Source organism: Apiospora phragmitis (genome assembly GCF_038363925.1).
Source record: "Apiospora phragmitis strain CBS 135458 chromosome Unknown utg000001l:1.0-2902119.0:1.0-2906034.0, whole genome shotgun sequence".
Lineage (NCBI taxonomy): Eukaryota > Fungi > Ascomycota > Sordariomycetes > Amphisphaeriales > Apiosporaceae > Apiospora > Apiospora phragmitis.
The window spans coordinates 1,086,530-1,106,946 of NW_027117399.1; the positions used below are offsets into that span (position 1 = coordinate 1,086,530).

At 53.2% G+C, this 20,417-nt stretch overlaps 7 protein-coding genes across 7 annotated transcripts; 5 read left to right on the forward strand and 2 right to left on the reverse strand.

The window, feature by feature from the left end:
- Positions 1–516: 516 nt before the first annotated feature.
- On the forward strand, positions 517–4,480 carry PG994_000333 (DNA-directed RNA polymerase; the record flags this gene model as incomplete). The annotated part of the gene is made up of 4 exons (XM_066851742.1): positions 517–1,255; positions 1,314–2,570; positions 2,636–3,388; positions 3,459–4,480. 4 exons carry the CDS (start codon positions 517–519, stop codon positions 4,478–4,480), a joined length of 3,771 nt encoding a protein of 1,256 aa, XP_066722374.1.
- A 757-nt stretch (positions 4,481–5,237) lies between these two features.
- Positions 5,238–6,066, reverse strand: PG994_000334 (ATP synthase subunit C-domain-containing protein; the record flags this gene model as incomplete). The annotated part of the gene is made up of 4 exons (XM_066851743.1): positions 5,238–5,658; positions 5,734–5,825; positions 5,889–5,923; positions 6,003–6,066. The coding sequence occupies 4 exons, from the start codon at positions 6,064–6,066 to the stop codon at positions 5,238–5,240; spliced, it is 612 nt and encodes a 203-aa protein (XP_066722375.1).
- Positions 6,067–6,697: 631 nt separating this feature from the next.
- PG994_000335 (tRNA-aminoacylation cofactor ARC1) lies at positions 6,698–7,906 on the forward strand (the record flags this gene model as incomplete). Its single annotated transcript, XM_066851744.1, has 1 exon — positions 6,698–7,906. The coding sequence occupies one exon, from the start codon at positions 6,698–6,700 to the stop codon at positions 7,904–7,906; it is 1,209 nt and encodes a 402-aa protein (XP_066722376.1).
- Positions 7,907–8,113: 207 nt separating this feature from the next.
- Positions 8,114–8,573, reverse strand: PG994_000336 (uncharacterized protein; the record flags this gene model as incomplete). Its single annotated transcript, XM_066851745.1, has 2 exons — positions 8,114–8,352; positions 8,414–8,573. 2 exons carry the CDS (start codon positions 8,571–8,573, stop codon positions 8,114–8,116), a joined length of 399 nt encoding a protein of 132 aa, XP_066722377.1.
- A 2,070-nt stretch (positions 8,574–10,643) lies between these two features.
- On the forward strand, positions 10,644–11,879 carry PG994_000337 (uncharacterized protein; the record flags this gene model as incomplete). Its single annotated transcript, XM_066851746.1, is given in 5 exon segments — positions 10,644–10,995; positions 11,129–11,313; positions 11,327–11,517; positions 11,581–11,628; positions 11,753–11,879. The coding sequence occupies 5 exon segments, from the start codon at positions 10,644–10,646 to the stop codon at positions 11,877–11,879; spliced, it is 903 nt and encodes a 300-aa protein (XP_066722378.1).
- Positions 11,880–12,803: 924 nt separating this feature from the next.
- PG994_000338 (uncharacterized protein) lies at positions 12,804–14,648 on the forward strand (the record flags this gene model as incomplete). The annotated part of the gene is made up of 7 exons (XM_066851747.1): positions 12,804–13,309; positions 13,404–13,481; positions 13,561–13,972; positions 14,030–14,088; positions 14,157–14,200; positions 14,326–14,412; positions 14,485–14,648. 7 exons carry the CDS (start codon positions 12,804–12,806, stop codon positions 14,646–14,648), a joined length of 1,350 nt encoding a protein of 449 aa, XP_066722379.1.
- An 851-nt stretch (positions 14,649–15,499) lies between these two features.
- Positions 15,500–19,650, forward strand: PG994_000339 (Inner centromere protein-related protein pic1; the record flags this gene model as incomplete). Its single annotated transcript, XM_066851748.1, has 5 exons — positions 15,500–15,675; positions 15,740–15,830; positions 15,889–17,123; positions 17,171–17,766; positions 17,825–19,650. The coding sequence occupies 5 exons, from the start codon at positions 15,500–15,502 to the stop codon at positions 19,648–19,650; spliced, it is 3,924 nt and encodes a 1,307-aa protein (XP_066722380.1).
- Positions 19,651–20,417: the final 767 nt, after the last annotated feature.

Sequence of the window (20,417 nt, forward strand, 5' to 3'; positions counted from 1 at the left end):
ATTGTCGTTTTGCCTCTCACGATAAACTATTCCTTCACCTTGGTCCTTATCCATCCTTCCTCCCATTTGATGAATACTCCTCGGGTTCATTTGGTTGAAGGCCGAGCATAGACACTGTTGGTTGTCTTGCAACCTGTACTTTACCTCTTTTCTTCCATTGTACTATCTATCCTCCGTTTAATGTGGGCTGAGGCCGTCGTGGGTATCTATCAACCTGCTCGCAGTTAACTTGGTCTGCCGCCGCTCCTTTGCCTCCCACATTTCCTACCAATCTCAGCCGGTACACTTTGTCGCAATGTTTGTGCGACCTTCGGCTGAGGGAGCCTGTCGCTACCGAGGACACAGACTATGAGACGACCCCAGCTGTCCTCAAGATGTCCCTCGCTCCAGACTTCCGCTACGACGCCGAGTCTACGGCCTTTAGTCACACGACCAGATCTACTCCCTTGGAGACGGAGAACCAACGCGCCTGTTACTCCGGGCTCGCTTCACGATAGCAGACTGTTAGCCACGGCCATGGATGATCCCCGAACCCGCTCATTGTCCGCCGCCTACCCTCCGCCGCCCCCGGCACTGCCTCGCTTCCTTTACGAATTGCGCTCATTCGATCCTTCGCACCCGTTGATGGTGACAGAGCCCGAAGACCCTCTACCACGATCGCGCACATCCCCAGCTGGTGTTCCAGGCGAAGCCGATTCCATGATGTCAGTCTTCGAGGCCTGTATTCAGGTTGACCAGTTGGACCGCGCTGCGGCTGTCCTTAAGCGCTTCGGTGACATGAATGTTCTATCGGGGGACGAATTGATCAGACTTCATAATGTTTTCCTTCATGCCAATATAGAGCAGTTCTACAATCGCCCGAATCTCAAGTGGGCCGAGTCTATGCGGACATGGTACGAAACGCGAATCCGAGCCATGGGTCTTCCCCAGAACGCCGAGACTATCGCCTCCATGCTGAAGGTTTCGCTGCTCTCCAACTACGAACCTGAAAAACTCGAGCGGCTAGTCAATCGTTACATGGGCATGATGCCTGGTGATGCTGGTCTCGAAGTCTTCACATATTCCAGTATTCTATCCGACCAGGATCTCGCCACCATTACGAGCTTGTGCACTACCCACAACATAGATCCGGACGCTTTCGTGGATCTCCCCATGGAGGAAGAACCAGACCTGTCCGAGTTAACACATGACCCAGTGGCAGCTGAGTCAACAACAACAACAACAACAACAAACAACCCTTCAGTACCTGGAACCGGTGGGTCCGAAGTACTTTCCCGTGCCCCAAAAGGGCCTTGGTCTGAAATCACTGCAAGAAGTGCTATCTTTCTTCTCTGATATCAAAGGACGGGATTTGTCAGGACTTTCCTACAACGAAAAACGTGAGATACAATCCAGGCTTGAACGTGATTGTGTTGATGCTGCAATTCGCCGCTGGAGAGAAGAGAACGATAATTTGAAAAAGATGGGGCGAAACTCATCTTTATCAACCACTGCCTTGAATTCTCAGCTTTATGATTGGCAAGTGGCTCTTGAAGCAAAACTGGAGGAAGAATTCACCTCCTTCGAGGAGTCGGAGACTCGCCCGAACAAGAACCAGGCGGATATGGAGCGGTGTGTCTACGCCCCTTTTATGAGACAATCTACCCCAACTCGTTTGGCTGCCGTTACGATTTTAAGTATCCTCAACATCATTGCCCAACAGGGTGCCGATAACGGAGCCCTGATAGGACCGGCCATTCAAACCCTCGGCAAGGCTGTCGAAGAAGACATCAGATCGCAACAGCGCGGTGCTGAGCGCGCCCTTGAGCACAAGCTGAAGGCCGCCGAGTACGCTCGGAGGCGCGTACTTCGACGAAGCCCAGACGAAGCGGAATCATCACCTTCATCTCAGCCCCTAGAAGCGGAGTCTGCCACCAACCAGTCAAACGTCGTGGAAGCACCCAAATTTGATACTGCAACATGGCCTGTCTATGTCAAAACACAACTCGGCGCTGCTTTAGTCTCGGCTCTCATTGATACTGCTAAGGTCACAGTTCGACGGGAGCATCCGGAGACGAAGAAGATGGTGAGCCAGGTTCAACCAGCTTTTGCCCATAATGCTGTATTCAAAAAAGGAAAGAGGGTTGGCATGATTGCACCCAACAAATACCTATCTGATCTTCTGAAGCGCGAACCTCGTGCGGATTTCCTCGCACGCCATTTGCCCATGTTGGTAGAACCCGAGCCATGGACAAAATTTGACAAGGGCGGATTTATCAACTCTCATTCCACGGTCATCCGCGTCAAACACGGCGAGGTCGACCAAAAGATTTACGCAGAAGCGGCCATCAAGAGGGGTGACATGGAGCAGGTCTGCAAAGGACTGGATGTTCTCGGCAAGACTGGTTGGAAGGTTAACCGGCCGATCTTTGATGTCATGCTCCAGGCATGGAACAGCGGGGAGGGAATTGCGAATATACCACCACTCAACCCAGACATCCCACATCCAGCGGAACCCGAGTCCCACGAGGACCCGATGCAACGAAGAACATGGATTCGCGCAGTCAAAGCCGCTGAAAACGAGAAATCAGGTCTTCATTCGGAACGATGCTTCATGAATTTTCAACTTGAAATCGCCAATGCTTTCAAGGAGCAGACTTTCTATTCCCCCACAACATGGATTTTCGTGGTCGCGCCTACCCAATTCCAACTTACCTGAATCATATGGGTGCCGACAATACGCGTGGTCTTCTACAATTTGCTCAAGGCAAGACACTCGGCGAGAGTGGCCTGAGATGGTTAAAGGTTCACTTGGCCAATGTTTTCGGCTTTGACAAGGCAAGCATCTCTGAACGCGAACAATTTGCGATGGATAACCTGGAAAACATCCGCGACTCTGTGGCGAACCCACTGAACGGGAATGGTTGGTGGTTGAAAGCCGAGGATAATTGGCAATGCTTGGCAGCTTGTTTCGAACTCAAGGCTGCAATGGACTTACCTGATCCAACCCAATATGTCTCACATCTTCCTGTCCACCAGGATGGTACTTGCAACGGCCTTCAGCATTACGCTGCCCTAGGCGGCGATCTTTGGGGTGCCCAGCAGGTCAATCTTGTCCCTGGAGATCGACCTGCTGACGTGTATTCGGCTGTGGCCAACCTCGTCAAGGAGAGTGTAGCTGAGGATATCAAGTCGGATAACTTCCTTGCTAAAGCCGTCAATGGCAAGATCACTCGAAAGGTTGTGAAGCAAACGGTAATGACCAATGTCTACGGAGTCACATATATTGGAGCTCGAGCCCAGGTGAAGAAACAACTGGATGCGGCGTATCCTCATATCGAGACTGAGACTGGCGTTCCTTCCTTCTTACTGGCCTCTTATCTTGCGGTCAAGATCTTCAAAGCTCTCGGTACTATGTTTCGTGGAGCCCACGATATTCAGTATTGGCTCGGGAGAATGTGCTGGCCGTGTATGCAAAGCCCTGACCCCTGAGCAGATGGACAGGCTCGAACAAAAAGACTCGGCAACTGAGAAGTCGAAGAAAAAGAAGTTAGGAGTCAAGAAGATGTCACCGACAGATGAGCTCTTGAGTCAATTCAGATCGACGATTGTTTGGACGACGCCGCTACGCCTACCGGTTGTCCAACCCTACCGCAAAACTGCTACCCGATGCATCTCTACATCATTGCAAGACCTCAATCTTCAAGTTCCCGATCGAGCGGACCCCGTCAACCGGCGGAAGCAGCTTCAAGCTTTCCCTCCCAACTTCATTCATTCGCTGGATGCTACGCACATGCTTCTCTCAGCTCTCGAATGCAATGAGTTGGGTCTCCAGTTCGCTGCTGTTCACGACTCCTTTTGGACCCATGCGGGAGATGTTGACGTGATGAACCGTGTACTTCGTGATTCTTTCATCCGTATTCACAGCGAGAACGTCATTGAACGACTGGCTTCTGAGTTTGAAGCACGCTACAAGGGCTCGCTTTATCTTGCTAAGGTGCCTCCTGGCACCCAGGTGGATAAAGAAATTGCAGCACATCGAAAAGCAGTTAAGCTCAGTCTGCAACAAGAATTGCTTCAGGAACGACAACGACTCCAGCTTCTCAGTTCTGATGATCCTGCCGATGTCGAAAAAGGAAAAAGTTTGAAGACCCCAGCAAGCATTTTTGAGGCTTATGAGGCAGCACACGAATCAATTGCCGCCGAGGATTTGGAGGAAGTAGGTCTTGGAAATCTGCCGCCAGTCGAAACAATCGTCAAGGCGCAGGAACTTGAGGAGGGCGAGGAAAAGACGACAGAAATTGCATCTGGTGAAAACCCGGAGTACGCCCAATCGTTGATGCATGCTGGCCACTTCGAAACGACGGTCACTGCGAAGAAGAAGAAGGTCGTTACCTCGAAAGCCACCCACATTTGGTTGCCACTCAAGATCCCCAAGATCCCTGAGAAGGGTAATTTCGATGTCTCCGAGTTAAAGACGAGCCAATACTTCTTCTCCTGATTGTAGAACGCGCACTTGTGACGATGTACAAGTCAACGATTTTCCAAGGGAAAACAAAAAGGGGGGGGGGAGGGGGGACACGGCTAAGACTACACGATTAGATGGGGAGGGCGGCATTTACCAGCGATCGCATTTGGTGGCATTTACAGTTTGGTGAGGGGCGTTTTGGGTGATGGAAAATGTATAGCAAGCTGATGTGGGAATTCTTGTTTCAACCCGTGTATTATACCCGCGAATAATATGGAGGCTAGAGAACATCTTGGCAGTCCGGAGATCTGCATTATGATAAGGGTGGTGTAAATCTGTCTACTCCAATGTATAAGCATAGATGGCCAGTCGCCCCTAGGCAGTCTGACCTCTCTGTATACCGTATAAAGCCTAAAGAATACTTAGCGTTATGACCGACATACACTTGTCTATTTGGTGCCATTATCCTACCCAGATTGTTGAGCCATCAGTGTATAAATACCTCACATTTTCGTCATCTAGACCGAGAATCTAAAGACAACTAACACGTCACGCTCAAACAAGATACTTCAAATTCCAATATTGGTACATTGCTAAAGCGGTCCCAGATACTACACACAATGCACTCCCTGACTTGCATTCATTCCTCCAAAAACGCCGGAGGTCCCAAGCTAGGTCCCAAATGCATGTCGCGAGTCCCTTCCAAGGCTCGCGATACTCCTTGTATCTCCTACATCTATACAGTTTTCCATCTTCGTGTGCCCATTCTCATCCTCATTCGAATGCGACACTATGCTTGGAAGCCAAAGTCGTTGGCCTTGCCCTGAACCAGCAGACCAACAATCAAACCGAAAAGACCGAGGACAGAGCTGAAGATTTCGATGACAAGGATCTTGACGAATAGCGAGGCATCGGCAGCATCAGCCAGAGCAGCACCGGAACCGTTCATGCCGACGGCAACACCGCAGACCAGGTTGCAGCCGCCGACGGTCAGGCCAGCCCAGAACAAGGCAAAGCCGGTGTAGTAGCTGTTGGCGTCGGCCAGCATATCCTCGCTGACGGAGCCGACCTTGGACGAGAAGACTATGGCCATGATGACACCATAGATTGCGACGACCTCGCAGAAGATGATCGAGATCAGGTTCTTGGTTCGGATTCGGGGTGCCTTGACGCCGGCGCCGAGGATGGAGGATCCGGTAATGAAAATGCCCCTGTAATACCGCGCAGTTAGATGCAAGGACTATAACATATGCGAGGCGATGGCGGAGGCAGATTATATTTCTTACCATGCAGCTCCCACAACAGAAAGTCCAATGCAAAGTGCTATTCCGAGGGAGGCCCAGGCGTAGGGCGATACTGATACTAGAAATGCTCCGACCTGTGATGACCATCACGTCAGTACCGAGTTTCAATCGACGAGTCGGCATGCGGAGTTACTTACGTTAAATGCCTCGCCGCTGCCAGTGAAGAGCATGTCTGTTGGGTCGCATCAGGGTTAGATCTGACGAGTGCATCATGCCGAGCCTCCAGCATTTCGGGTGTGTTTACTACTCACAAGCTCCAATGACGAGGAGGGCGGTCGTCAGGCTGCCGACGCCATAGCTGTAGCTGTAGCCCATCGTGAAAGAGATGAAATCAATTCTGCCGTGTGCAGGTCGGTTCGAAGGGGAAAAGAAGAGAGGCAGAGAGAAAGATGAGATGGGGGTCGTGAACAAACAGCTCTCTGCTTCGATGAGGTAGCTTGAGTCTCCTGCAACTCAAATCTCGCGACGGGACTGGACTCTGGAGACTCTGGATTGGACGGGCCAGGCAAGCCGTTTTCGAGCTCCACTGCAGGTCAAGGACGACGACTCAAGAAGCAGTGAGGTATCCACATACTTGGCGAGGTACGTACCTCCTTTGCCTTGGCCGGAGGACGGCGATTCAAAGGTTCCGTTATGGTCGTCATCGCGTTGACCTAGCGCAGACTTATGCATTTATGAAGCATCTGACTCAAATTCCCCGTTTATGCATCCAAGCGAAATTACGGATATCGCCCAAGTCAATAAATCGCGGGGCAATTGGAGCAAAGAAGCTGCCCAAAATTCAGTTTGGATCCCCCGCCAACCCCCATCATCACCATCCCACCAAAATACAAAATATTGCCTGCTTGTGTGAGTAGGTGATATAGTCAGACTCGTCAAGCTGTCGCTCTTTCCGAGACTCTTACGTCCTGTTATCAGGAGCATACCCCCTTTTCGCTCCTTCACAATGGCTGCCTTTTGCACCCAGAAGTATAGTCCCGCCGAGGAGACCGAGATTCAGCAATGGACCACCACCGCGGACCGGCTGAAGTCATCTCCTAACGATGTCTCCATCCTCGAGTCTCTGAACACCCATCTCTCGACCCGCACCACTCTCCTTGGTACTAAGCCGTCCAAGGCTGATGTTTCCATCTACGAGACCCTGGCCCCGACCGTCTTTGCTTGGTCTCCCGAACAGCGAACCGGTGAGAAGGGTTACCACAACATCGTCCGCCACATCGACTTCGTCCAGAACTCCCCCGTCTTTGGCCTTGAGGTCAAGGACTCGGACAAGATCAATATTGACCCTGATAATGTTCTTTACGTCAAGCCTCCTCATGACGCCAAGGCCGAGAAGGAGCGCCTGAAGAAGGAGAAGGCTGCTGCCGCCGCCGCCGCTGCCGGTGGCGCTCAGGCTACCGTTGCCGACCGCACGAAGGCCGCCGCCGAGACGGTTGTACAGAAGGCTACCGAGGCTAAGGATGCCGTCGCAGCTGCTGTGGGTGCTGGCGGCGAGGCCAAGCCCAAGAAGGAGAAGAAGGAGAAGGCCCCCAAGCAACAGAAGGCCCCCGCCGCTGCCGCGCCGCCTACCCCTGCGCTTATCGACCTCCGAGTCGGACACATCCTCAAGGCCATCAAGCACCCTGAAGCCGACAGCTTGTTTGTCTCGACTATTGCCATGGGCGACAAGGAGGCGACGGAAGACTACACTGAATATGAGGGCCAGATCTGCCGGACGGTCTGCTCAGGTCTCAACGGACTGGTTCCCCTGGAGGAGATGCAAGGACGCAAGGTTGTCGTCGTTGCCAACCTGAAGCCTGTCAAGATGCGAGGCATCAAGTCTTGCGCTATGGTCCTGGCAGCGTCGCCTAAGTTGAAGGAAGGCGAGGTCGATGATCACAAGGGCCCGGTTGAACTCGTGAGCCCGCCCGCAGATGCCAAGGCAGGTGAGCGCGTCAACTTCCAGGGCTGGGAGGGCGAGCCGGAAGGTGTGCTCAACCCCAAGAAGAAGGTTTGGGAGATGTTCCAGCCTGGCTTCACGACTACCGACGAGCTGGAGGTCGCTTTCGATCCTGGCTTGGTGAAGGAGACCGGCAAGGAGGGTCTGGGCAAGCTGTTCACTGCAAGCGGAGGCAAGTGTACAGTGAAGAGCCTGAAGGGAGCCACAGTGCGATAAAGTGTGTATTATGTCGAATACTAAGCTTATACGAAATAGACGAATGAATGAATGACTGCTCGCTGTATAGAGCAAGATCTCGGGACAACCCTCATTACATAACCCCATGAACATGTTTTGAACTCCGAGCTTTTTGATATCACCACCACATTCGGTACTTCTCGTTTAGTCCGCAATCCCTATTACCGACTCCTCGAACCCGGCAGCCTACCAAACCGTTGGCTTGGGGGTGATCGTTGCGGGAACAGTTTGCGCGCATCCCATAGTTTGCGTTATAGTCTCAGTAGGGAAAACACAGCCGGTTGGGCTTGTAGGGCACGGCGCATCGACGTACACCGTCGGTGTCTCGGCACAGCAGTCCGTGGCGCACGGCACCTCCAAATTCTCGACTGCCACCGTCATAAGACACATGATGTCAGTCGGGGCATTGTAAGTTGGGCAGAGTTCTATTTTGATCATTTGTTAGTTTGTTTGGTACTCATTCATGCCATCGATATGGATGCGTACCGGAAGCACGGGTCTTGGTATAGGTGTAGCACTCGTGCGTTTTGACGCCGGCAGTGGTGTGCTCCCAGTCGTCCCAGGTCGTGGAGCAGTGGGCAGGCTGGTCAGCGGCCGATACCGCTGTCAGCATCACCAACAGACCGACAGCTAGGGAGGAGCGCATGTTGAAATGTTCAGACACGGTGTCTTTAGGGAGGCGTAGTAGGTATTGGCGCAAAGGCTTGGGATAATATAATGGATTGCTTGGTACGAGTTACTCTGGTCAATGACTCGGCAGACTGATGTCTCTCAACAGGTCTCATCCATCTGGGAAAGGGGGGCAGCCAGATATATACAGAATATTTTAATTTGCCAAGTGATATGACCGAAAAGTTCTTATATGGGCGCTGTGCCTCAGCCTACCTTTACAGTAGATCCCACTATTGATCCTTCCAATATTGATCCTTTCAACGATGCTGTCCTTAAGCCGACCAGTCCGACATGAGGTTGGGCTAGACCTCGCCGGACCTTTGTTGGAGATGATCTACGGGCCAATAGGGGGCGGGCGGATGAGGTAACAGAAATTCAAGACATCAACGCAGTTGCTTTTCGGTTCCTAACCGGGCTGCTTCAGCACCGTCGTCGCAGAACCAACTACTGACTGGCTGCAAGCCAAGAAGAGGATGTAACGGATCATGACCGAAAATTATTTTCGCCCGACAGCCCATCTCCCATCACGTTGCTGCGACCGAAAAGTTCTAGTTGCGCGGCAGTTCGGATGCTGCTACTCGTATATAGTGCTCACTGCAGAAGCGAAATGATGATGGGCAAAGGGGAGCGGCGCGGGGGCTAAAAATAAGTGGTGTGTTCCAGCGGGTGTGCCCATTGACTTTTGTTTCCCCAGATGCCACTGGCCGACCTGCTCAGTCCAGCCAGGCACCAAACCAACCAGGATTCGAGAAGGAATGCTGACAGCATTGAAGGAACGGCTGGCCATACCAAGCCAATCATCAAGAGTGTTGGAGTTATTAAGGCTGTTTAGACGGCAGAAACCTCCCACTCGAACCCGAGCTATTTGTTTTTGCATCTCGATGTCTGTCAGGGTCTCTACCACCCCCATAGTACATACAATACACCCAATTGAGAATACTTAACCACTGTCGAGTGTTGTCGGCCATTGTCAAGCGAGGTGCGCATATGGACAGCAGACGACGCTCGTTCTCTTGGCTTTGCGTTAATATCCTACAAGCATCAGTAAGGCCGCGCGACATCATGAGATAAACCGTGCTGTCTGTACTCCGCTGCCAGTCCGAGAATGTTTGTTACATGTGCACATTTGTTTACCCGACTGTATGCAGATATGCACTGTTTGCTCTCTTGGCTCTTGCTACACTCGGATGGGGAGCCGCGAGATCCGGGATCAAGGCTACACGGCCTGTATGGGCCCATCCGAATAGCTCTCCCGTTGGCATCAGACTCTAGAAGCATCGCCACGTATGAGTACCCTCAAGCTCATCCAGATAGAGTATGTGCCAAGGCAAGAGAGTCTCCTTGTATTCAGGTTTCGTGTATCCATAGGCTGACTTGAAGTCTGAGATTTTGGGATTCTTCGCGGTGCTTTCATCAGAGAGGCTGCACTTGTAGCTTCCATTCTTCTTCCTGCCTTTGGCGTACCTGCAGGGCAGATTTGGTCTCTTCCCTTCGCGTAAGTGGAAAATATAACCAACCAAAATGCGCGTTCCTGGGGAGAGATCTCTGGAAGAAAGCTCACCTTCCGATCTTGATGTCCGGGGCCGCAGAAGGTTGCATTGCATATAGTATCGAGGAAGCCCAGGAACGCGCAGGCCAGGAACCCTTTCCGTTATGTAACGGTGATGGCGACGTACCGACGATTATCAAAGGCTATTGATGGCTGTCTGTATTCGACGAGGCGAGAAACACCTCACTGCCTTGATATACTGACGATGAATACGATCACACGAATCTAGCCCTGACGGCCTCCCGGGACTGTGCGGCAGGTCAGACCAGTACCGGGTGATGGTGGGTCCACCACCTGCCGGCTATTCCTGGTTTACTACAAGCTTAGCCAGAGCTCCGTCGTCGGCACCGGTCCCACTTCCGTCATGGAGAATTTTGAGCTGTACTGCAGCAATTTTTTGTTTGGTTTCCTAAGAGCCGAGTGCAGCTCATTGAGATCGGACGATTATTCGCGTTACTGAACGATCCTCGATCGGTAAAAACATACATCTTCGCAATGTCGCCTCAAGTGGTAACGTCCATCGACGTCTCCTCACTGCCTTTGATTGCGCGGGGCAAGGTCAGAGACCTGTACGAAGTCAATGACTCCACGCTTCTCTTCTCCACGACCGACCGTATCTCAGCCTACGATGTGGTCATGGAGAATGGAATCCCCTTCAAGGGCGCCGTCCTGACCCAGTTGACTGCACACTGGTTTTCCGTGCTGAAGGAGAAGATTCCGGACCTCAAGACTCACTTCATCACCCTAGACCCGCCGGGCGGCCTGACCCCTGCCGAGACAGAGCTGGTCCGTGGCCGGAGCATGCAGGTCCGCAAATTCAAGGTCTTTCCTATCGAGGCCATCGTGCGTACGTTTCACGCCTATATTGTTTCGTTGGGATGGTCTACGTCTTTTTTTCATTGAGCCCACCGCCGCCTATGGCGGGGATGATGACCAGAAATGCCTGTCACGTTGACTTACTAACGCACGGGAGGATACAGGCGGCTACATAACCGGCTCAGCATGGAAAGAATACGAGACCAAAGGCACCGTCCACGGCATCCCGCAGCCCGCCGGCCTGAAGCAGTGCGCCGCGTTCCCCGCCGGCGCGCTGTACACGCCGAGCACCAAGGCGGAGATGGGCGCTCACGACGAGAACATCTCGCCGGAGCAGGCTGCCAAAATCGTCGGGGGAGAAGTACGCCGGCCGCATCGAGAAGCTCGCGCTGGACCTGTACAATACGGGTGCCGAGTACGCCCGCGCCCGGGGCATCATCATCGCCGACGTCAAGTTCGAGTTCGGCCTCGACGAGGCGACCGACGAGATCGTCTTGATTGACGAGGTCCTAACGCCCGACTCGTCGCGGTTCTGGCCCGCGGACAAGTACGAGTGAGTTGCAGTGTCATTATGAACCGTTTCTACCACCTGTGTGAAGCTAACACTATGTTCTAGGGTCGGTCGTGACCAGCAGAGCTTTGACAAGCAGTACCTTCGAAACTGGTAAGAAGTCCTGAGTGTAGTGCTCGTTATTGCCTCCTTTCTACATCACCCTTGCCTATCATATAATTCGATTGCGCGCTGCATCTCTCCTTTCTGAGCGTACCGAAACTGACTTAGGTTGTAGGTTGACAAAAGAGGGCCTGAAAGCCAAGGAGGGCGTCGAGGTGCCCAAGGACATTGCTGACGCCACAAGTGCAAAGTACAAGGAGGCTTTCCGAATGTTGACTGGGAAATCTCTGGAGGTGCTATAAGCGCCGGAGTCGATGAGAGGCGCATCCCTCATGGAAACCACCTCGCTAGGAGTGTAAACAGTACGTCTTCGCCTTCTTATTCAAAGAGAATGGTCTTCATACATATATGTACATAACATAACAGTGAGACCGGAGCATTATCCGTGATGGGTTTCTTTTGGGTTTTTCGTCATCTTTGATCGCAGTTCCGCCGTCCGTGTTGTCTCATATACCACCTCATCCCTACCGCCGCCGCCACCCCCTCCCTCCATATAATTCTTCGCTTCGTAGTCAATCCAGCCGGAACGCTCTTTGCATCTTTTGTGGCAATCCCTATCACTGTTCGTTGAGGACCACAGTGCAAAAAGTACAGATTGACAGCCACCAATCTGACAGTGGACACACATCCTACTTGAAACCTATTCATGCCTGGCTCCTGAGGTACTGTTAATACCATATCAGGATTCGCAAGAGCTCGGCCGAACGCCGAGGAGTGCGTCGGAGTTTGGCCGTGGGGGAAACAGAACACGAACGCAACGGCGGAAGCAGTTTCCTCACACCGCAGTCCCAAGCCTTACCCGTTGAGGCGTCCAGCCCCATTGTGTGGTGGGGATAGCGTAGGGACTCCCCACACAACCTCATACATACTGGCTCGGCACATTTTTGTTGACTACTGTGTTGACAGCTCTGGAACTGATGGCATGACACGTTTTTGATCCCAGAATGGCAGTGACTGTCCTACGGTTTTGATATCAATCGGACCTATGACGGGCGCAGCATATCAATGGGCAGGTGCCCGTCCAATTGCCGTGGTGTTGTTGCCAGGGTTGGCTACGATGGTGCTGGGGATGTATATATAGGGTGTGTACACCTCGGGCCTTGATTCCCGCCTTCTTCCCCGACTTTCTACTTTGGTACTGGGGGGTTTCGACGGAAGTATCTAGCATGTTCTTCCTTCCAGCTTTTGCCAGCAGTCTCCTGGTCGCCGCCGCTCGCGGCGCGGACCTCACCGTCCCGACCGCCAACGGCGAGGTCCGAGGAACCATCAACGCGACCTCCCCGCACGTCCGGCAGTTCCTGGGCATCCCCTTCGCCGAGCCGCCGGTGGCCAAGCTCCGGTTCCAGCCGCAGGTCAAGTACGCAGCGAAGGATCGCGACATCGACGCCAAGGCCTTCGCCCCCTCGTGCATGCAGCCCCTCACGACGCCCGAGGCGGACGCCAAGGACGTCTTCCACGTCTACATGCCGCAGCTGCTGCCCGGCAGCCCCGCCCAGAGCGAGGACTGCCTCTACCTGAACGTGTATGCGCCGCTGGAGCCTGCGGCGCCCAAGCTGCCCGTGTTCGTCTGGACCGCGGGCGGGGGGTTCGCCTCGAACGGCGCCAATGTGCCCTACCAGGTTCCCGATCCGTGGGTGGAGCGCACGCAGGGCCATGTTGTTGTGACGATCAAGTAAGCGAGGAATCGAATCATGAATGGGGATGATGTGCGCCGTATCCCTGATAAGCCTGTGATTGTCTAACCGAGGATTATGTGTGTGTATTAGTTACCGACTGAATCTCTTTGGATACCCCAATGTGGCTGCACAGTCAACCAACGTGGGTTTGATGGACCAGCGATTGGCGTGAGTCTCAACTTTGCCCTCTATCTTTCCGGACGGTATGGACAGAAGTACTGATTGCTACGTTTCGGTGGCGCATAAGTGTTGAATGGGTTCGCGACAACATTGCCGCGTTCGGAGGTGACGCTGACCGCATCGTCCTCTGGGGCCAGTCAGCTGGTGCCTGGTCGGTAAACTATTTCGGCTACGCGTATCCAGAGGATCCCATTGTCAAGGGGCTCATCGCCGAATCGGGCGGTTCCACGGTCTTCGCCGCGGGTGACGACGAGCACCGCGGCTTCTCCGCCGTCGCGAAGAACGCTGGCTGCGGCGACCTGGACGCGGCGGCCGAAATGGCCTGCATGCAGACGGTCGATGCACAGAAGCTGCAGAAGGTCTTTGCGAACACGACGGGGTTTATGTTTGGGCCGGTCGTCGACAACGTCACGGTCTTCGCAGACTCCAAGGACCGAGCCCAAAAAGGATTGGTGGCCAAGCTCCCTGCGATCCTGGGAGTGAACAGCCGAGAGGGCTCGTCGTTTGCGCCCTGGACAGCTGAGTAGGGCGTAAAGGAGGCAGACATGATCTCGGGCTCCAAGGTCATTTTGTGTCCCACTATTGGCGAGATTCGGTAAGTACAGCCATGATCGCGCATATGTGAGACTTTACTGTGTTACCTGGAGCTGACACTTAATGCAGTGACCGTGTCGAGGCCGGGTTGACAACCTACCGATACTTCTACAGTGGAAATTTCTCCAACATCACGCCAGCTCCTTGGCTGGGGAGCTACTCACAGCAGTAAGTGCAACGAGACATGCCCCTCTAAGGCTCGGCATACAGAACTAACCCACGGCCCTCGCATTGTTAGGTGAATTACCCCTGATTTTCGGGACTCACCACCAGTACAACCATAACTCGACCGACTTTGAGTGGAACGTCAGCCACGCTATGCAGGGCAAGTAGTTTTTGTTTGATTTCTCCATGATTACGAAGGATCACAGCTAACCTGGTTGGAACTCCGTTGCAGATCTGTGGTTGTCCTTTGCGACCAACCCCGATGCGACGCCGAGTTCTGATGCGTTTAACTGGCCCAAGTACGACCCAGCCGCGGATACCGTCGCCTCGTTCGCCAGCGCCGACAATGTTGTCGTCCGGCTTGATGGGCATGGCATTAATGACATCTGTACTTAGGAAAAGGGGGGTACAGACAGGATTCGATGGTTGCTCTGTAGGCACGAAAGACATGTTTGGAACACGTAGATGAAGGCAGGTTCTGTAAGACCTGACTCAAGCGACCTAGTTCTGCAGAAGGGCTGAGTTGCCCATTCAAATGAAGCAGGATATATCGCAGCATACACGCTTGAGACGGAGTCACCCTGTCTTTTGAAGACCTAGCGGTTCGTCCGGTGTGTTTCATGAGAGCGGTAACTGAATACATTACTTACCTACTTAAGTAATTTGGGAAATATCCCAGGAGGTAGCACGAGCCACGCTGTCTTGTATGTCAATACCTACTGTCCCAGTAATGATCTCATATCACCTGCCTGTCATGATATTATGATATTTTTTTTTCTCCTGCTTCCCCCACCTTTTTTGCCAGCGGCGATATTCCTACTGGAGTACAGAGGATCGTGAATCCATGGTGTGTCAATTATTTGCCGAAAAGGTGGGGCGATAGCTTTTTTTTTGGTTCAGTCTTATCAAAGTGCTCCTGCCCACTGGCCTTTGTTTACTCACAGAGCTGCTCCACCAATCAGACGCGAATTGCGGGCATCTCGACCAAATCGGGCTTGCCCACACTGACGAACACCATCGACCTCCAATCCTACACTCAATCATCAAATTCCACATCGACAACTTACGCCTTTCGTTTTACTGCTCCTATTCCATGCGTGAACAATGCTTACTTGATCTTTATACAACGCCCCGGCCGATTCCGATTGCTGCACTTGCCATTTTCTGGCTATAAAACGCGCTCAGCTCCTCGCTGACACGTTCACGAGCCTTTGCCCGCACCGCGTTCCTATCCCCCAAAAGTCGCCATGGCTGGCCCACGAGCAACGCGTCTGCAGGTCGGCTCTGCGCCCTGGGTCGCCGAAGAGAGGTCTTCGGCGCTTCAGATTGCCCACGATGAGGTCGAGGAGTTTTCCTATTCGGCGCGTAACGACTTCGATTGGCTGAACGAACACATGGCCGACATCTTCAGCGAGAACCAGATGTGAGTCCCATCTTCCGCCACATCGTGAAGCCTGCCCTGCGCATTCCAGCTGACCGTGCCATAGCAACGTCGCCGAGATTTTCAAAACACCAGGCAAGTTACGTGGCAAAACACCCAGGACTGCGCGCAAAGCGAACCCAGGAGAGGCCCGAGTGGTATGTTTCACTATCTGCCAAAAGTATATTAAAATTGCCATGGCTGACAAGTCTACAGCCACTGTCCAACATCTTCTCGGCTACTCCCAAGGGAGCACCCAATCCATTCGTCCTTTCCAAAGCTGAACGGAATCACACGCCCAAGGTCAAAATCGCCGCCGACCCACAGCCTGCCCCCCAGCCGAGCCCTGCGAGGATAGACAAACCCACCAGTCCTGTCAAGGATGCCAAGGTCATCTCATCCGTCGTAGATTCGGGCTACCACGGGAGTCAATCGCAAGACGTTATGGACGTGGATTACAACGACGCGGAGTCTGCTTTTGAGGAGGAAGCAACACAGCCGTTCAGCATTGCGGTAGACACACAAACTGACCATGAGGACTTGGACCCATCATCGCCTGAAAAGGAACAGGAACAGCAGCAAAGCCCTGCTCAGCATCCATCCGAGCCCACAAGCGAGCCCGTAGGCGATGAGATGGAAACCGAGTACTCCATAGCCCAAGTCGCGAAGGTCAATTCACCACCTGCCAAGGCAACACATCACCACGAAAGTACCACGCCGGCCGGCTCGCCTGTCCAGCCTCAAGAGGAGCCAGAAGAAGAGCCAAAAGAGGAACCAGAAGACCAACCTGGGACATCACCCGTCAAATCGTCGCCAGAGAAAGCCATTATTCCATCTGCACAACAAGCACCGCCTGCCGAAGAGACCGAACCTGATGTTGTGGACGAAGACATGGACGACGCTCCTCCCTCCGAGGGATCAAGTCCTATCAGGCCGGTTGTTCGCAAGAGCAGTCTGAACTTTGCGTCTCTACCGGCCCGAGAGCCCATAACACACAAGAGTACTGGAAACCGGATATCAAGGACGAGCCATCTAGAGCAAACACGAACAAGCTACTACAACCGACACACCGGTGGCAAATCTCTTGGTAACGTCAGGCATGAGGCAACGGACGACGAGAATGATAGCGATCTCGATGACGAAGTCGAGGAAGTCACCGTCACAAAACCTATTGACTCTGACGACGCTGTTGCACACAACAAAACTTACACGCAGCGGCTGCAGGATCAGATCAGCAAGCTTGGCCAACTGCAACCCCAAGCGTCCCGGCCATCAAAATCGATTGCCAATGCTGTACCAGCTATACAGCCGAGTCTGCCAGCCGCAATGACACCAGCTCCGCAGCCTACGCTGAAACACAAGTCCATTCTGTCCCCCAAAACTCACACAACACCTGGAGCTTTCCCCGAGGATGAAGTGGAAGCGGAAGCGGAAGAAGACGACGAAGACGAGTGGATCAAGCCTTTGGCACTCCCGACAACGCGTCAAACATGTTCAGTCCTCGCCCAGGAATGCCTAAGAGCCACACGGCGGATGTCATGGAAGGAGTTTCTGGCAAGGAGACCATTGGTATGGAGGACTTTGTGTTCCCCAAAACCCGACAGCAGTCTCCTCAAAAGCCTGCTACTCTACAGAGAGCAGCAACCACATATAGCCACCAAAAGTCAGCTTCTGTGCCTGTATTGCCGAAACTCGATCAGGCAGAAGATGATGGAGGGGAACTCCAGAAGACCAATTCAGTTTCCAACCCGCCTCTTGCAACTGTCTCTGAGACAGAGGCAGATGTGCCCAGCAGTTTGGGGTCTCCATCTCGCCCATTCCGAGATAGCCCTTTGAAGCAGGTCAAGAACAAACTTTCTTCCATTCTAGGGAGGTCAAAAGGCCTGCTAGTCAGCAGTGCCGCGTCCAGCGCTGAAGGAAAAGCATCGCTGCTGTCTCCTTCGACGCCGCGGCTAGGGTTTCATGCTGGACCGTCTACTATGTCGATTGACCAACAAAGTGGCCGAGAAGCCCAGCCACTGTACCCGGATCTAAGCAAGCATGCTTCTGCTACGAGTGCAGTTCCTCCTGCTAGCCCAACGCGCACAGAGGGTCGTAAAACAAGGGCATCTATTGAGCGAGACAAGGCAGAGGAAAAAACGCAAACAGAAAGAAGCCAAGGAGTCAAAACGGTTGGCTGACCAAATGGACAAACTCGAGAAGGAAAGGGCCAAGGAGCGAGAAAAAGCACGAGTCTTCAGCAAGGAACAGGAAAGGATCGCAGCCATGGAGAAGCAAGTTGCGGCACAAAAGGAAAAGGAGAAGAAGGCTCCGGCTCCCCCACCAACCCCGACCCAGCCAACGCGGACAAGCCCTCGCAAAGCAAAAGAACAATCCGAGGAAGCCACAGCTGATGACGAAGACGATGTTGATATGTTGGATGCGCCAACTACCACCACAACCATGCCTCCTCCTTCGGTTTCACGACCTGTAGCACCGCCCTCAGCTACCAAGGGCCGCGAAATCAAGAGACCCATAAGACCAACCCGAGAACCCGCAGGAAAGACTACGCAACCACGGACCATGATCCGCGTCAATCTGGGCTCTCAACAACCCCAGTTCCACCCATCCAGCAGCACTGCAACGCCCAGTGTAAACGAGCCCTCCAACCCAACTGGGTCCCAGTCACAGCTGAAGCTCAAGCAAAGTCAATCGAGTTTGCAATCCAAGTCTTCGACCCAGAACCTAAACAGCTCCATCTCCTCGTCCGGCCGACCTAAGGCGCTGGAAATGGCAGAGCGTAAGAAAGAGCGGGATGAGCGGGAAGCCCAGCGCAAACAGGAGGCCAAGGCTGAGATGGAGCGCAAAAAGGCGGCTACCCAGGAAGAAAAGAGGCGTCAAGAGCAGCAGAAACGACTCGAGGCCGAAAGGCAAAAGGACGAAGAACGCAGACAAGCCGCTGCTCAGGCCGAAGCGAAGAAGAATGCGCACAGACAGGCTATGCTGGAGAAGGCTAAGCAAACGAGGGCTCCTCCTCCGGCGGCCCGATCAGTCAATGGTCAGCCCGAGTTCAGGAGTATCAATCAGAATGAACCCAACCGGCCTCCTTTGCGGATGACTACGCATCGTTCGCAAGAGGACCTCGGCCGTTCAGTGCTTCAGAACACGGCTAAGCCCGCCACCAAGCGCCCGTTGCAACAAGACAACAAGGAGGCCAAGCGAATGCGCATGACCAGCGAATTCGACGATCTTGAGATGGAGCACCAGCCTAGCTTGCAAGGACTGCCGGTTCGCCCATCCAATGGCCTTAAGAAGGTGACTGCTGCGACGATACTTCCGCAGAGTCAAAAACCCTCGAAACCTCGGGAGCTGCCAGCCAAGTCCATGTTCCCTGCCGGTTATGCCAATGTGCCGCAGGGGGGTGCCAACAGGGACTTGTATAAAACCAGTGTTACTGGGCAACAAGTACAAAGCAAGACAGCACACCCGCTGGATATGGCCCAGGTCTCCAAGGGAGCTATTCCGTTTGCAGCGAACCCTAACCCAGCTGGTCCCTCGCACAAGACACCTGCTCGACCTATGGGGGTTATGGGCGCTAAGTCCGTCGCCAAGTCGGCAACCCGATCATCGCCTCGCTTCCAAAACGGCGAGGAAATTGAACTCCAGGAGATCGACACGGACGAGGATGATTCGGATAATGAGGATCGCAAGGAGATATTTGCCTCTTGGACAGATTCCCCGGCCCTTCGCGAGGCACTGGCAGGTCAGGAGAGGGTAGATCCGATGACCATCTTTGGAGCTCCGGCGCCACTGAACATGGAGGCCGTGTTCAGCAAGAGCAAGGACCGCTTCCACAAGTTCCGGGCGAGGACATCAAGTGCCAATTGGAGCGGTCCTGATGGGCTCACCGAGGAAGAGATCCGGAAAGATTTGGCGGCTCGGGAGAAGCTGAGGCGGGATGGCGCTTGGTCGTACGATATGGGCAAGGAGCTTTTGTAGAATTACTGTTCGAATTGTTTGCTCTTAATGACTGGGACGGTGCTGATGGCGGCATCGTTATAGGCTGGAGTCGACCTCCCTCATGTTCATATGGGAGTGCCATGGTAGGCGTTTGTTGGGTTTTTACGATCAGTCCATCCGTATATACACATACGAAGGCGATGCATCCTCATAGAGCAGGCAAGCAGAGCAATGTTTACATCCTTTAATTGGATAACTTGTATTGGTTGCTTTCATTGATCTGAATTGCGAAGCCCCTGGGCACTATCATGGTGAAGAAGTATCACGACTAAACTGAGATATGATCAGGAGTAATGTATGATGACGTGACAACTTCATGCTCTAGTCTCGTTAGCTATACTGGTATGACGATGAGAGACGGGCATAATTTGCTTTATTTGCTATGCATGTGCTGTGCATCACGGCACAGCATCAAGTTTCCCAGTTTGTGCTTCGTTCCGATTTGCTGCTGCAGTTTAGTAACCTAAGATGCACCTCCATCCCCAGTCTGTTAACGTTTTGCCCTTGTGACCATGGACACGGACGGACGACTGCCTTGAAAAAGGGGGTTCTAGAGGCTTGAAGCTGTCCTATCGCATGTCTCAATCCTACATTTTGGTGCTACAAAGCACAAACAGATCAATGAAAAATGACACATGGCAGCTAGTAAGCTGATGTGTAGCAAACGTAGCGAGGTTTCACGAATCACTTTCACGAGCGGTTCATTCCGATGGGTGGTGTCAGCGGATATCTGCGCTGCAAATGCT